This window comes from Pieris napi, chromosome 16, assembly GCF_905475465.1.
Source record: "Pieris napi chromosome 16, ilPieNapi1.2, whole genome shotgun sequence".
Taxonomy (NCBI): Eukaryota; Metazoa; Arthropoda; class Insecta; order Lepidoptera; family Pieridae; genus Pieris; species Pieris napi.
The window spans coordinates 8,071,198-8,086,081 of NC_062249.1; the positions used below are offsets into that span (position 1 = coordinate 8,071,198).

The 14,884-nt window shown below is 31.0% G+C and overlaps 2 protein-coding genes across 7 annotated transcripts in view; one reads left to right on the top strand and one right to left on the bottom strand.

The window, feature by feature from the left end:
- Nucleotides 1-7,834, top strand: part of LOC125057017 (bromodomain adjacent to zinc finger domain protein 2B-like) — a 64,141-nt gene extending 56,307 nt beyond the window's left edge. For all 4 annotated transcript variants that reach the window (XM_047660426.1, XM_047660424.1, XM_047660423.1 and 1 more), the window contains 7 exons: nucleotides 647-791; nucleotides 1,210-1,343; nucleotides 2,276-2,400; nucleotides 3,827-3,937; nucleotides 4,233-4,332; nucleotides 5,095-5,238; nucleotides 5,882-7,834. In XM_047660426.1, coding sequence (XP_047516382.1) covers nucleotides 647-791; nucleotides 1,210-1,343; nucleotides 2,276-2,400; nucleotides 3,827-3,937; nucleotides 4,233-4,332; nucleotides 5,095-5,238; nucleotides 5,882-6,023 — 901 coding nt within the window. In that variant the 3' untranslated portion in view covers nucleotides 6,024-7,834. The remainder of the gene's footprint in view (nucleotides 1-646; nucleotides 792-1,209; nucleotides 1,344-2,275; nucleotides 2,401-3,826; nucleotides 3,938-4,232; nucleotides 4,333-5,094; nucleotides 5,239-5,881) is intronic.
- A 355-nt stretch (nucleotides 7,835-8,189) lies between these two features.
- Nucleotides 8,190-14,433, bottom strand: LOC125057166. 3 transcript variants are annotated; one of them, XM_047660668.1, is made up of 7 exons: nucleotides 14,390-14,433; nucleotides 14,082-14,247; nucleotides 13,592-13,694; nucleotides 10,104-10,489; nucleotides 9,274-9,393; nucleotides 8,931-9,029; nucleotides 8,190-8,372 (listed from the first exon to the last, which is right to left on the bottom strand). In XM_047660668.1, the coding sequence occupies exons 2-7, from the start codon at nucleotides 14,241-14,243 to the stop codon at nucleotides 8,232-8,234; spliced, it is 1,011 nt and encodes a 336-aa protein (XP_047516624.1). In that variant the 5' UTR covers nucleotides 14,244-14,247; nucleotides 14,390-14,433; the 3' UTR covers nucleotides 8,190-8,231. The 3 variants fall into 3 exon arrangements, with proteins under 3 accessions (XP_047516624.1, XP_047516621.1, XP_047516623.1); XM_047660665.1 differs by having other exon boundaries at nucleotides 14,320-14,433; XM_047660667.1 differs by having other exon boundaries at nucleotides 14,332-14,427.
- Nucleotides 14,434-14,884: the final 451 nt, after the last annotated feature.

The following is a 14,884-nucleotide window of genomic DNA, read 5'->3' on the forward strand; positions in this document are numbered from 1 at the left end:
TTTATCTTTGTTAATTGGTTTATTCTTCACAAACAAGAGTAATTAATTTATATTCTTCTAGAAACGCTCAAGGAAAAAACATATATATTCACTCGTCTTAAAAGTTCTGAGTGACGTCTGTTTTCTTCTTTTCATAGGGTCTGTTTCACAATGTATGAATAAAGTACCAAATAGCTATGCAACACATAAATTATTTGGAACATAAATTTTGCTATTTGACACTTCATCGGACTCATAACTTATGATGGACTTTATGTGACGAATAGCGCTATCTGACAATCGTGAAACGCAACAATAGTGTTTATCCTACCAATAAGTAATAAATAGCTAATTTGGAACTTATCCGTACATTGTGAAACAGACCCTTAGTGTCCTATATTTATGTTGCCACATACATCAAAATCTTATTGAAAATACTACACATAGTATGTACATCTTTAGTACATCTACAGTTTTAATGAACGATTTTAGGTTTTTCTTAATACGTATATTGACTTCAGATCAAGGCCATAGAGGTGAAATGTGTCCGTCCTCGATTAAGATACTTCGAACAAGATTACTACATTTACGCGAATAGTATTCGTGTTAACATTGTAACCTTTTACTTAGGTTTTTGACATTTGATATATGAATATAATATTTTAAGGTACTGCTGGGAGTGCGTGAACAAGGCGCGTGGGGAGCGTGTGTGCATCGTGTGCGGGGCGGGAACGGGCGCGGGTAGACTCGTGCCTTGCGCTTTGTGCGTACGCGCATACCACGCAGACTGTCATTACCCTCCATTGCTCAAGGTACGCTTGCTATACTTGCCAGAAAAAAATTACTAAAATGCGATGTTGAAGATCAGCCTTAGTGCCTGATTAACGCTATTTGATTATTTATTTAGATTATACACATATTTTGATTAAACAATATATTTTCAAATTCACATTCAAATTCAAAATCATTTATTAATTTAGGTAACACAATGTACACTTATGAACGTCAATAAAGCACAAAAACATATTAAATCCTTCTAATTTTATATTTACTGCCAGTTCAATCAAGGGCGTAGAACGGAAGAGAAGAACTGGTAATAAACTCTCCGCCACTCTTTTTAAGCACCAAGTTTTTTGTTTTACAAAATGTTTGTAAGGCAAACATTAAGTTATTATTTAACATATTATAAATAAGATACACTTGAAATGATATCTAATTAATTTATTACAGAATCCTCGCGGCAAGTGGTATTGCGCTCATTGCATATCGCGTGCTCCACCCAAGAAACCGCGTAAATCAAACAAACGCGACTCCAAACATAAGGACATGTCTAACATTGATCTAGACGCATCTATGGTACCTAGGTAAGTTAGCAATAACGCAAATTTATTCCATGCAATTAAAAAAACAAATGCTACCAGCACACCAGATTCACAGAAGATTGTCTTGGTTTAAGCAAATACGATACATTTAAAATAAACTTGAATTTTGTTTTTCACGGTCAATTGATTGTTTAGCTTTTTTCTACTAAACTAACTCTATGCCCCACCACGCGTAATGACCGGGCTATATGTATATTATTTACGTAACTGAAGTTTCAAATGCTTTTCTTTATTTTGACTTTATGATAAAAAAAAGATAATTCTAGCAGCAGACTTTATATTCATTCAAGAAACAACTGACTACATTGCATAAATCTTTGTTTATACCCGTTGTTACCTTTTGCATGCATTTTTATTTATTAATTTGTTTTCCAGTATTCCCACAGCTACACTTATAATAAGAATATTTATATAAGTGATATACATTAGGGAGAGTTCAAGTATTACGTCACGCAATTTTTGGAGATTATTGACCCCCATTTAACGCGCCGTAACCTTTTTCTGTACCCAAGTATAGTAAAACCTTTCGTGAGCACCTAGTGATTCTTTATACCTAAAAGTCGAAAATAATATTAACAATAACGCATAATTCAATCCCCAGCATCGTAACGTTATACAAAAGGAACCCCCCAAAATTCGTTACGTAATACTTAAACGCTCCCTTATATACATTATACACATTTAAATACAAACAAAACACAATTAAAAATGATTATATAAAATACAACAATAATATTTTATTATTAATAGTAGCTGCTATATTTGAGTGCAGTAAAAATATAAATATTTAGTATTTTACGTCCAGAAACTGCTTTTAGCTATAAGACCGCATAATGCACATTATCATCCTTTATCTGTTTTTTTTCCTATTTTGTGATATCGTGATGTAAATAAAGTGTTATTATTAATTCCAGTCCAGCGCCATCTCACGCCTCAACATCGACAACTGCGGAAGAATGTACCCCTAACGTGTTATGTACACCTGAGAAGGACCACGACAAAATGGAAGAAAGTGTTGAACACGAGAATGGACATAATGGTTAGTAACTTTGAATTGTTTCGATCGGTTTTGGGTTCGATTCTCGCTAAATTTCAAATCTGTTCAAAACTATTTAGTTTAGTAACATAAATATGTTATCTGATGGTCTAAGATCCCGCTATACAACGACCTTCACCGAGATGCTTATTTAATGAAACTTATTTTATATATAATTTAATATGTCAATAAATATAATCCATATGGGTTGCCTAGCAAATTTCAGTCCAGAGTATGTTTAATTAATTTAAAAAAAAAAAAATTTTTTTTAACATTTCACCGGTATGATTATTAGATAAATTCTAAACCAATCGAAAGTATGAAGCCCATAGAATATGCAAACGTTAGGTTGTTTTTAATCAATTAATTATTAATGTGTATATTTTTTATGTGACACTAAAGTATATATACATCTTTAGTATAAAAGAAGGGTTTAGTGATACATATATAATACTACCCTGATTAAAAATATTGAATGAAAAAAGTTCAAAAAATTTACTACATGCAAATTATAAAAAAAAAAAATTTTTTTTAATATTAATTAAACATACTCTGGACTGAAATTTGCTAGGCAACCCATATGGATTATATTTATTGACATATTAAATTAAATATAAAATAAGTTTCATTAAATAAGCATCTCGGTGAAGGTCGTTGTATATCGGGATCTTATACTATGATACTTGACATAGATTTACTACAGTAATTTAAACATTATGAATGTTGCAATGACTTGAACTAATTGGGCATTGGTTGGTAAGTTTTCACTGCTGACCTTGTTAATAAATTCATTTTTAATATTACCAGTCTACAATATAATCTGCCCTCTGAATTCAATTTAAAATAAACTTTTTTTCTTAATAAATATATAAGGAGTTTTTGAAGATGTACATATTATATTCTCAAAAACGATTTAAAATTCTTAACCCGATTTTTATTTTAACATAATTATCATTAAACATTCTACATAAAATTATTTATTTACATTAAATTATTTGTATAATTAATTTATTAGTGAATATCTGTGTTACTGTAACTAAAAGCAGGGTAGAGCCCTTTTTTGGTTCAACTGACTTAATAAAAACAAAAGACGGATGATTATTATTTTATAATATGTATTTTAATTAACGAAATATAATGATACATAATACAACTACCAAACTTAATGACTTTATGTTAATTGTATAATATTTCAGTGTTACTTGTAATTTTATTTTTATTGATTCAGTAATTAATGCACTTTACCCTTACTATTTTTTTTTTTAGTTTTTTTCCTTACTAGGGTTGCCTGGAAAAGATAGCTTGTTAGCGATAAGGCCTCCCGTTCCCCGTCCTTAATAATTTATGATAATTATAATGTAACGAAGTTTAAAAACATAAATAAATATTATTATTTTTTGTTTATGTCAACATAAAAATTTGTATACAGTATCTGAGCTACCATTACCAATGCCTGAGGATGGTACACCGGAAAAGCATCGCGCACTTCAGTTTGTGGCCGGAAATGGCGCCATACCTCACGAAGAACCACATGTTGATGGTAAGTTGGATTAAACTCTTTCCCTCCTTTATTCATGTTAGTTAATTGTTCAATTTATTTAATACATAATTACGGTATGCATATTCGTACTATAAACCTTGATTAGTAAAAATTTTTGAGTAATTTATTTTTAGTTTTAAAGTAAATCTTATATCAATTTTGTATTCAATTTTTTTACTATTCATTAGTTAAATACAATTATAATTTGGTTTAAGAACCCAACTTGTATATATAACAATTGTGTAAATCTTTAACCAGATAAATTTGGTAATAAAAATATTATTTAACATTGTAGGACACGAAAATCACGAACCGGAGAACGCCCCCTTGTTGTCTCGTGCGAAGAAAGAAAAGAGTACAGCGAAGAAACTGAATAAGGAGTTACAGTTTTGCAAGTGAGTTATATTAAGCCAGCAAATTAATTTAGTCAAATTCAAACATACAAAAATTCAATTTTTTTTAAATTGGGTATCTTAACAGATTACTATTACTTAGTCTTAAAAAAATAGCTTTTTGTATTGATTGATTTATCAAGATTTTTATTAGTATAGTGAACATTTTTATGGAAACTTGTTTTTAAAGTTATAATCATGGTCTTTGGTATTGAGAAACGTTTATCACATGTACACAAACACTAAGAGCAGTTAAAAATACAATGAAAATGCAATATGAATCGTCTACTGGGGGATTTATGGTAAGATGTCTTAGGGAGCGTTAGTATTACGTAACGTATTTTGGGGGGGGGGGGGTGTCCTTTTGAAAATCGTTAGGATGCGGGGCGGGGCGGGGTTAAATTACCATCTAGTCACTCTTTAGTTACATTAATAGTATCAAAAGAGTGACTAGATGGTCACTAAACGTTTTACTATACTTGGGTACTGAAAAACGTTACGGCGAGTAACATGGGGGGGGGGGTCAATAATCTCCAAAAATTGCGTTACGTAATACTTGAACGCTCCCTTAGCTCTAAGTATGACTCCTATATAAAATTTACTTACAGGAGTCTATAGACATAGTTGGCACTAAGTACATGACGTAGTACACAGTGATAGTAAAACAGTTTAGTAACACTGTACTACACCAAGCCACAGTCAATAATAAACTAGCATAGAACTGTTTTCGGAGATTTGGTGTTATATTGAGTTTTAACCTTTCAGAAACCTTCTATGCGAAATGGAATGTCACGAGCACGCTTGGCCGTTCCTGATTCCGGTCAACACCAAACAGTTCCCGCAGTACAAGAAAGTCATTAAGAATCCAATGGACTTGTCCACTATCCGAAGGAAGCTTCAAGAGTCAGGGTAAGAGTTTATACATTTAGTTTAATGTCTATTGTCTTATAACTATAAATGTTCTTAAATGGGGCAGACCCTTTTTTGCATCTAGCATTGATAATTTTTAAAGCAAGTAGTTACAACAATAACTGCTTCGCTAGAACCCAGATGTTAGTATATTTAATAACATTTTGTTTGTTGTATTCAGAAATATGTACAGTACAATTAAAATAATTAAGTAAAAAGGAGGGCAACTGGCCTTATCGCTTTCGAGCGATCTCTTCCAGGCAACTGTGAGAAAAGAAATAAAATTAAATAGGGTGAGGGCAAGAAGTGCAAATCTACATAAGACATATATGTATAGTTACTAAAACTAAACTAATGGAACAAAGCAAAGCAATTAAAACATACGTAAACAGTGAAAGGGATAATAAAAAAAGGATACTTAAAAAAGAAAAAGTGCACATAAATTACATAATTTCAGATCATATAAACCTTGTTCAGCGATCCCTAGAAAACTTACTTTAGTAATTACATGAAATTTATACGATTTTTATTATCCTAAAATTCGACTTTGTTGGACTATGACATAATGGCTAATGGATAATTTACAAATCATAACTAAGAAATGAATGACGTTACAGTGATAAGATGTAATATTTATTTACAGATACAAATGCAAGGAAGAATTCGCATCGGACGTACGCCTCATATTTAGTAATTGTGAGATTTTTAACGAAGATGACAGTCCGTGTGGCCGAGCCGGACACAGCATGCGACAATTCTTTGAGACGCGCTGGGCGCAGATCTGATTGGGCAACTAGTTGGTCAACTGATCTATTAATTATTTGCGATTAGATTGAAGCGTTGATCGACCGGTCTAGCGTTTGTTGCCATCCTGTCGAAAATGCATAGTCGGTCGATTGGTTTATCGATTATTTTACAATCGATTAGGCAATGTTTGCATTGTTAGACTGATGTTTATAAGGATTTCTTAAGTACTATAATGACTCTGACACTTCTGTTAAAACGTTGGATGATCTTTCAAACAAAGAACAGAAGATTTTGTGTTATTCACTATTTTTTGACTACATCAGAAGATCTGATTTAAGAAATCCTTAAAAAGTGAAAATTATCATGTGTCAAATTATGAACAAATAACATTCCAACGATGTTTCTGACAAAATGCAGGAATCTCATTGATATTTACCTGAGTCTGTGCAAGTTACACAAATGTTTAAATATACTGTAACTAACCGATTTGTATTACACGTTAATTTTGTGTAAAAATGGCGCACACTACGAGTGTAATTGTATTTAAATGTAGCTGGTGTAAATAGCGTAAAGTAAGATTTTAAAAAGTATTAGTGCGAGAATTATTTCTAAGCATAGATAATGTTTTAATTAAATGTCAATGTCACTTGTCGATTTTGTTAATTTGCAACGAAACTATCCGAGATGATTCGAAATTTAAATTCGGTGGCCAGTGTCGAATGAGGTTGTGTATGTCAACTATAAAAATACGCCAAATATTTTTCATTTTTGAAATTGGAATTTTAGTCTATGTCGACGCAAATTGTTTTGCGTTCTAAACTTTAAGCGCGAAATATAAAAATTAAATGTTAACTTTTAATATATGGCGCGATATCGATTTTTAATGGAATGCTCATTTTATTTAATATTGTATTTCGTTGAAGTGATTCATAAATTGTTAATGTCTTAAATCATTACAGTTATTTGTATAGATACGAATCTGTGCAATGTACGAAATGCGTATTCCATTATTAAATTAATGTTTTTAACTATGGTGTACAGGAAATGTGGTTGTAGCGTATAAAGAATTTTGGTAGTTGGTTAAAAGCGTTTTAAAGTTCGTCCTTGCTTGCTCTGGAAATCTCGAAAATAAGTTAAGAATGAATGGGCTTAGACTTATCAAACAAGATATTACAAAGAAAACATTGAAATGTATTTTATATTTTAAGACAAAAAAATCTAAATTTGAAGATTCCAATATGATACTTCTTATATTTCTATCAATGTGTGACAGACCAAGTAAATCTTTCGATACTGACGGAATTTTATAGATTCCATTACAAAAACTATTTCTATATATTTTCAGAGCAATAATTCATTTTTCAAGTTTTCTTTATAATTCACGTTTGAAATTAACTGATAAAATATTGTGACAAAATAAATATAATAATATTAATGAGGGCGCGAGTCATATTCTTTAAGTCTTATTTATTTTTATGATTCCAAATTTAGTACTTATTTGAAGCGGAAGGGCTTTTTTGTTTGTTGCGACATTGTATACATTTTAATTTGAACATCATTCCTTCAGCACAAATGTGTTGATAGTATTTCAAAGTATTACTACTTATGCAGCTTTTTAATATACTCTGTTAAAAGGACAAACAAAAAAATATTAATAATCTGTAGTTAGTAGCCTCTGCCAAGATATGTTTTCAATACTGCCAGTAAAATGCGAAACATATTTTGGTGTATTCGTCCAATGGGCGTACGTGATGGATATAGTTATATGTTGTGTGAATCGGTTGATTTTAACTATAAATGGATATATAAATTATATATACAATAAAAATAAATAATTTTTGAAGCACTCTGTTGTTGTTTTTTTTCTGCCTATTTGATTTACATTCTATTCTACCACCGCCTGAGATTCGCATGGGGTCACTGGGTGGTCACGAAACGTTTTACTATACTTGGGTACAGAAAAACGTTACGGCGCGTTACATGGGGGGGGGGGGTCAATAATCTCCAAAAATTGCGTGACGTAATACTTGAACGCTCCAATTATTAAATAAATTGAACCATATGTAGGAACTTATGACATGGGACACATATTATATAAAATTACAAGTTCACTAATTAACTACCGACGCAATTAGTTTTTGTCATAAGGAAGGCATTATAAAGCAGATCGTTAGAAGCAAAGAATGGTAAAAAAAAAACTACAATTAACATACAAAAAAATAGTTTTATTGTTAGTTCATAACCAATCAGGTTTTTATGATTGCTGCTTCTTCTTTAGCACGTGCACGTTTAGCCTTATTTCTTCTATGACTTCTTTTTTTATTGAGAGGGACACTGCCTATCAGTTTACCAGACTTTTGTAAGGCTACTAATTTCGCCGATGTACTCTGTAACATATTAGAAAATAAACATTAGAAGATAATTCGTCTTTGTATTTCAAAAAAGTCAATACTTTATTTCGACGCTTAGATTAAATTAAGTGAAATGATATTTAAAAAAAGCTAGTTGCGCCTTTATATAATATTACGATTTAATATAAAATCACAACATTTTTTTTATGTAACAGGAGGCAAACGGGCTCATCTGATGTAAAATGATACCGCCGCCCATGGACACTCACATTTCCAGAAGGCTGGTGGCAAGTACGTTGCCGACCTTTTAAGAATTACGCTCTTTTCTTGAAGGACCCTAAGTCGAATTTTTTATGTATCAATATTTATAGCAGCACCAATAATTTTATGTTAAAATGTTTGATAAATGGTTTTAGTTCATATTCATAAGGAAAACTTAAGATTAAGAAAAACAGCCTGTCTGTGACAGTTTTCGATATTAAATCAAATCATTTTTTTTAATCATGATTTTTTTAATTACAAAACAAGGATCTGCCAATACTGCTAAATTTGTAATACATAATTTAGTACATAATCAACGTCTATACAATTTACCTTAGCCTCACTTTTACTTATTTTGCTATTCTTCTGAGTAGTATATAGTACATTGATTCTCTTGTTATTCAACATTGAGTGATGCTTCGATAGTGCTAACTGAAATGTAAAGAATTAAAAAATTTATCCTCAATTAAATCATGTTGATATCATGCAAGAGTAGGCTATACTGAAAATAGTTATATTGATAAAACATTTAAAACACACTTTGTTTCTTAATGGGTGTGCAATTAGTTTCCTTCTGCATTCTCCTCCATATAAAATACAATTAAATCTCAATGGCATATCAAAAACATTAAAATCTATTGACTTTATGAATTGCATAAACCAAAAAATTAATTACCTCATAACTATGGTCATCTTTAAGCTCGACATATGCTATGGAACTCTTTTTACCCTCCTCTTGTTTAGGCAACCTTACATCCACTATTTTATCCGCCAAGTCTGCAAAATGCTGTAGGATCTGGAAATTTGTTTATTAACGTAAGATTTTCCACCAGTTATTAAATTCCAAGGTCAATGGTCAACATTGTTAAGCTCGCATGACTTGGTGTTGAACAAAAATAAACGATTTAAAAAGCACAAACTTTTTATTATTTATTCTTAACATTATTGTATATCGTAACATTATTGTTAATCATAGGAACAACTGGGAAAATGAACCCTTTGTACAACTGTAATATTATAAAGGAAAGGAAAGGATTTTTCGCCCCTTCTCCTGAACTAGCAACTTCCAGATATAGACCAGTCATTATAGACATTCGAAATCGAAAATTTGATAATAATTCCAAAAGTTTTCAAACTTCGGTCAAGTGAATGGTACATTGGGACGACAATAAATTTCATTTTGCAACCTTGTCCGCAGTCCGGAACATTGTTAAAATTGCAATTAAATTAATTTTTGCTCGATATTTTAATATTTTATACGTGATATGAAATATTATATCGAAAACTTCCCCAAGTTTGCAGAACTTTTGGAATTTTTTTCACGACCAAAACTTATTTTTAACAATGTTCCGGACCGCAGAGCAGGTTGCAAAATTTTATAGTTTGTTTTAATACCACTCCCGACCTTACATCAAAATTTGAAAACTTTTGGAATTATAATGAATTAATTGTTTTGACTGACTGGCCTAATAATGTAATTAGCATATATGTGTCAAAAATACTTACAGTTTCTTTTTCAATATCAACAGGTAAATTACCCACAAAAACCACATATCGCTTGGGCCCCTTAACTTTTTGTTCTTTTTTAGCTGTCACGCTTTTATCTTCATTTTCATTTAATTGTTCCTTTTCACTGTTTGTGTTTTGTATCTTTTCTTTGGACAGTTCTTCTGTCTTATCCTTTGGTTTTTGCTTTTTCACTTTTTTTTCTTCAATACCATGTTGAAGAGAAGTTTTAAGCATATTAAATAAAATGCGAATTTTTCGTAACTCTGCTTCGGTTAACTCTTTGGAAGACTTTATTAAAGACTGCATTTTTCCGTGAATAACATCTGGGAGTGGATTCTCTGTTGTACCTTTTAAGCTGTCTCGAATCATTTGTCGAATCCTACCTAAAATAAAATAATACTCAAAACATTATAAATATATATATATTTTATTATTATATATATATCTCCAAAAACATGATGTCTTAAAATTAGCAATACAATTAAATTCCTAAAGATGGGAAACAGATGTAGAAAAATCTTGTTTCATATTTTAAATACGGTCTTTTATTAATGAGACCTGTTTGAACAAATGCAGTTTGAGCATGTTCAAACACGCATTTATAAAAGTGTGTTATAGACCACAAGCCCATGAACAAAAAATATCTGTGAAATGACCCAACGTGAATTACGCTTAGAAGGCTGTTACTATATCTGAAAATAGCTCTGAGCACTATGCCGTCATTTCTGGGCGGTACATGTGAGTACGTGAGTGAATGGACTTTCTCAGGTACAAATGGGGAACTTCGACTAATTATTAATGTACGGCTTTATTATAAGTGTATAGATGATTAAAAATAAATGTCGAAAAACCTAGTGCCGTACTAAAGTGATGGTGCCGGAAGTCGGTGAAAATTTTTAATTCGACGACAGTTGCAGAAGCAATATAGGTCATTTATTACTGTAAGGCATTTGTGTAATTCCTTTTGGACACATATACAGATACTTTACCCGTAAACGCCGTACATATTTCCAGAGGAGCGGTCGAAAGCCAAGGGGTGCAACATATGTCTGATTAGCATATAGGTGATGATGATATAGAACAACATAAAATTAAATAATCTTGAGAGTACTTCACAAATAGATAACATTTTCCAGCATGCCGTACATTTTTTGTGGAACACATAGGTGTATGGGGTAAATTACTTTCCTCAGAAAAGAGTCATTTTCCGGTGACTTTTATCTGTACGGCAATAACACAGGTTATTAATATTTTAGACCATCTTCAATAAAAGATAAATGCCGTACACTTTCGATAGTCCGCTAGTCTGTGAAATGGCAGATTATACCACCTCCTACCAATACAGGGCGTCCCAAAGTTATCGGACATGAAGGGAAAGTACCTTAAATATCGTCGATAGGGTATTTTACTAAAAGAAGACTTTATGTTATTTTTAAAAGTTAGTCATTCTGCATTGAAAGATTTTCTAAAAATTACTTGCCTCGTCTGGGAATCGAACCGACTTATATGTAAAAAAAAAACACCCCTACTTTTATGATGCCAATCAAAAGAATGGCCAAAAACTAAAAACTCTTCTTAAGAAACAGTCTATTACTATTAGTATTTTCTAGTCTGATACTTCTTTAAATGTTCTTTAGGTTGAGGAGATATGTGATACAATTATCTGTATATAGTTTCAAGCAAAAAGCTATAGGGACATTTCACGTGAAGCGGACAGGGAAAAAAAAGTGAGGTTCTGAAAATCGACCATATTCGGCCCATTTGTACTTCTAGTAGGTATGAATGTGTACGCAAAATATTTTTTTTGTATAGTGTATATTTACCAAGTTATAGGTTTCAAAAGAACTGTCGTTGATTGGTACTACAATTTTTCGAAAGTAATTTTTCGAATATAACAAATCTACTATAAAATATTTTACATAGCGATACATATTAAAAATATACTGTTCTTTTTGACAGTAAAAAAAAATTTAAAAATTTAAAAAAAATTAATGGCCAAAACCGGAAGTAAACTTTTCAAACCAGAATTACAGTCACTTCAACCAATTTTTTTTTATTTTTTTTTTCTTTCAAAATATAGCTTAAATGATAATGAAAGTACACTAGAAAATTTAAAATGGGATCTCTATTAGTTTAGGAGATACGTTGAATAATATACACCCGCGTCGCAAGGGGCGCCATATGTAGCGCTTGCAAGGTTGAGCAGTTTGCGCGATATTGCAACTTTATTAATATTTTATATCGTTTTAGCGTATATTAATCCTCATTTAATGATATGAAATAAGTTTTATTAATATAATATAATATAAATATAACTACATAATACAAATATAAGTTAATAATATAATATAAAGAAAAAACGTTTTTGGAGCAGATATTTTTTTTAGATATTTTCCTTAAATTTTTAAATTTTCGATGAAGTACCAAGTGAAATGGGTTAAAACATCGATCACCGTACGGCGCCATTAATAATAATAACTGTCACAGATTAAAACGTGCAGAAGTCGCTGAGCGGTTAAAGCAACACTAAAGTTTAAGTTACGAAACCGCTAGGCGTCATATTTCTATCTCTTTCTTGTAGATAGGTTTGACCGTTTGACTCTATCTGAGACAAAAAAGTACTACACGTTACTAACAGATGGCGCTATTAGTCACGTTTCGCAAATAATAAAACTTTTCTACTGCTCCAAAAACGTTTTTTCTTTATAATATATTATTAACTTATATTTGTATTATGTAGTTATATTTATATTATATTATATTAATAAAACTTATTTCATATCATTAAATGAGGATAAATATACGCTAAAACGATATAAAATATTAATAAAGTTGCAATATCGCGCAAACTGCTCAACCTTGCAAGCGCTACATATGGCGCCCCTTGCGACGCGGGTGCATATTATTCAACGTATCTCCTAAACTAATAGAGATCCCATTTTAAATTTTCTAGTGTACTTTCATTATCATTTAAGCTATATTTTGAAAGAAAAAAAAATAAAAAAAAATTGGTCGAAGTGACTGTAATTCTGGTTTGAAAAGTTTACTTCCGGTTTTGGCCATTAATTTTTTTTAAATTTTTAAATTTTTTTTTACTGTCAAAAAGAACAGAATATTTTTAATATGTATCGCTATGTAAAATATTTTATAGTAGATTTGTTAAATTCGAAAAATTACTTTCGAAAAATTGTAGTACCAATCAACGACAGTTCTTTTGAAACCTATAACTTGGTAAATATACACTATACAATAAAAATATTTTGCGTACACATTCATACCTACTAGAAGTACAAATGGGCCGAATATGGTCGATTTTCAGAACCTCACTTTTTTTTCCCTGTCCGCTTCACGTGAAATGTCCCTATACCTAACCACATCAAAATCTCTAATACCTACTTCCTTTATCTGGTACCTACTGGTCTGGTAACTAAATTTAATTTTATTATATAGGTATCAAATTAAATTAAATACATATAAATTTATACCCTTTTGATTGTTAGTCATTGGCACACCAAGGAATTTCTTCACGAGTTCACTGTTATTTAATATTGGATATTGTTTGTTAATTTCTTCAGGAGATAGGGTCACCTGCAAAATTAAAATGATAAGTATTAATTTTACTTTACTGAAGAAAATAAATATAAGAAGCCAAGAAAATAATAACTGCACAATAGCCAGGTGTACAGCAATAGTGTTTAAACTAGGTATCTGTATCAATTGTTGGATTCCTTCTGCAAGCTAGTTATAATAATCGATAAAAACAACTTCACCACTGTCATATATCTTAACAAAGAGGGTAGGTAGGAGTAGGTAACTGTAATTATAGTACATACATACTTAGAAGACGATTTTAGGTAAGCAAAGTAACATAATTGTCACTTGTTAGGGGATACTCCTATTAATATATATGTGAACAAAATAATCAATGTGTTTATTATATACCACCAGTACTTAAAATATACTTCTTACTCTTACCTTGACTTTATTTTTTTCAATATCTTTAGGCAGGTTACAGTCATTATTAGCATCAGTATTTTTAGTCTCCAATTCTAATTTAAATTTCTTAACTTTACCATTTTTCGAATGTATTCTATCTAGTTTTCTTTTCTTATTAAACGGTTTACTTGTCGAATCCATGTCTCTAAAATTTGAAAACATAAATTTATAAATATTATGGCTAAATCTATATTCCCCTATTGTTTACATTTATTACATTTTAAGCTACAATTTTAAGCTAGTATTTTTCAGACAATAATTATTTTGACGGTAATAAATAATTTTACTGTAACTGTTTTTAGGTTATGCGATGCAACACAAAATACTTAGGGTATGTTCCGATATACACTGCGAGTACTGTATAGTGCTCCCACTGTTCAAAAATTTGTTCCGCTATGGACTGCAGTATACAGCCGCAGCGTCCTAGGAAATATATGACGTCACAAATCCCCGCTATACTTCTACTGCGAGCACTGGCGTTTTCGAGGTAAGGTACTCGCAGTGCTTTGATCACGTGATCAATCAAAACCACTTGAATGCCTAACGGCTGATATAACTTACAGTTTAATAACAAACATTTAAAATTCTAACTTACTTTCTTTGTAGTATTAATTCAATTGACAGTTAATATTAATATAGATTTTTTTAATGCGATAATACTCCAATAATAGTTTTTCTTGTTGAATTGAAAAACTTTGATCCACTCATTTGAAAACTGTGTCGAAAAACGAAGCTGACTAGTATACTGGACTGCGTTCCGTTTTAAATTGTAACCAGTATAG

What these genes read in the sequence shown, in the direction of transcription:
- LOC125057166 (XM_047660668.1), bottom strand. Translation starts at nt 14,243, where the DNA reads ATGGATTCGACAAGTAAACCGTTTAATAAGAAAAGAAAACTAGATAGA. An exon ending in TTGATATTGAAAAAGAAACT is followed by an intron (nt 9,394 to 10,103) that starts GTAAGTATTTTT and finishes ACAAATTTCCAG; the next exon opens with ATCCTACAGCATTTTGCAGA. An exon ending in TAAGTAAAAGTGAGGCTAAG is followed by an intron (nt 8,373 to 8,930) that starts GTAAATTGTATA and finishes AATATGTTACAG; the next exon opens with AGTACATCGGCGAAATTAGT.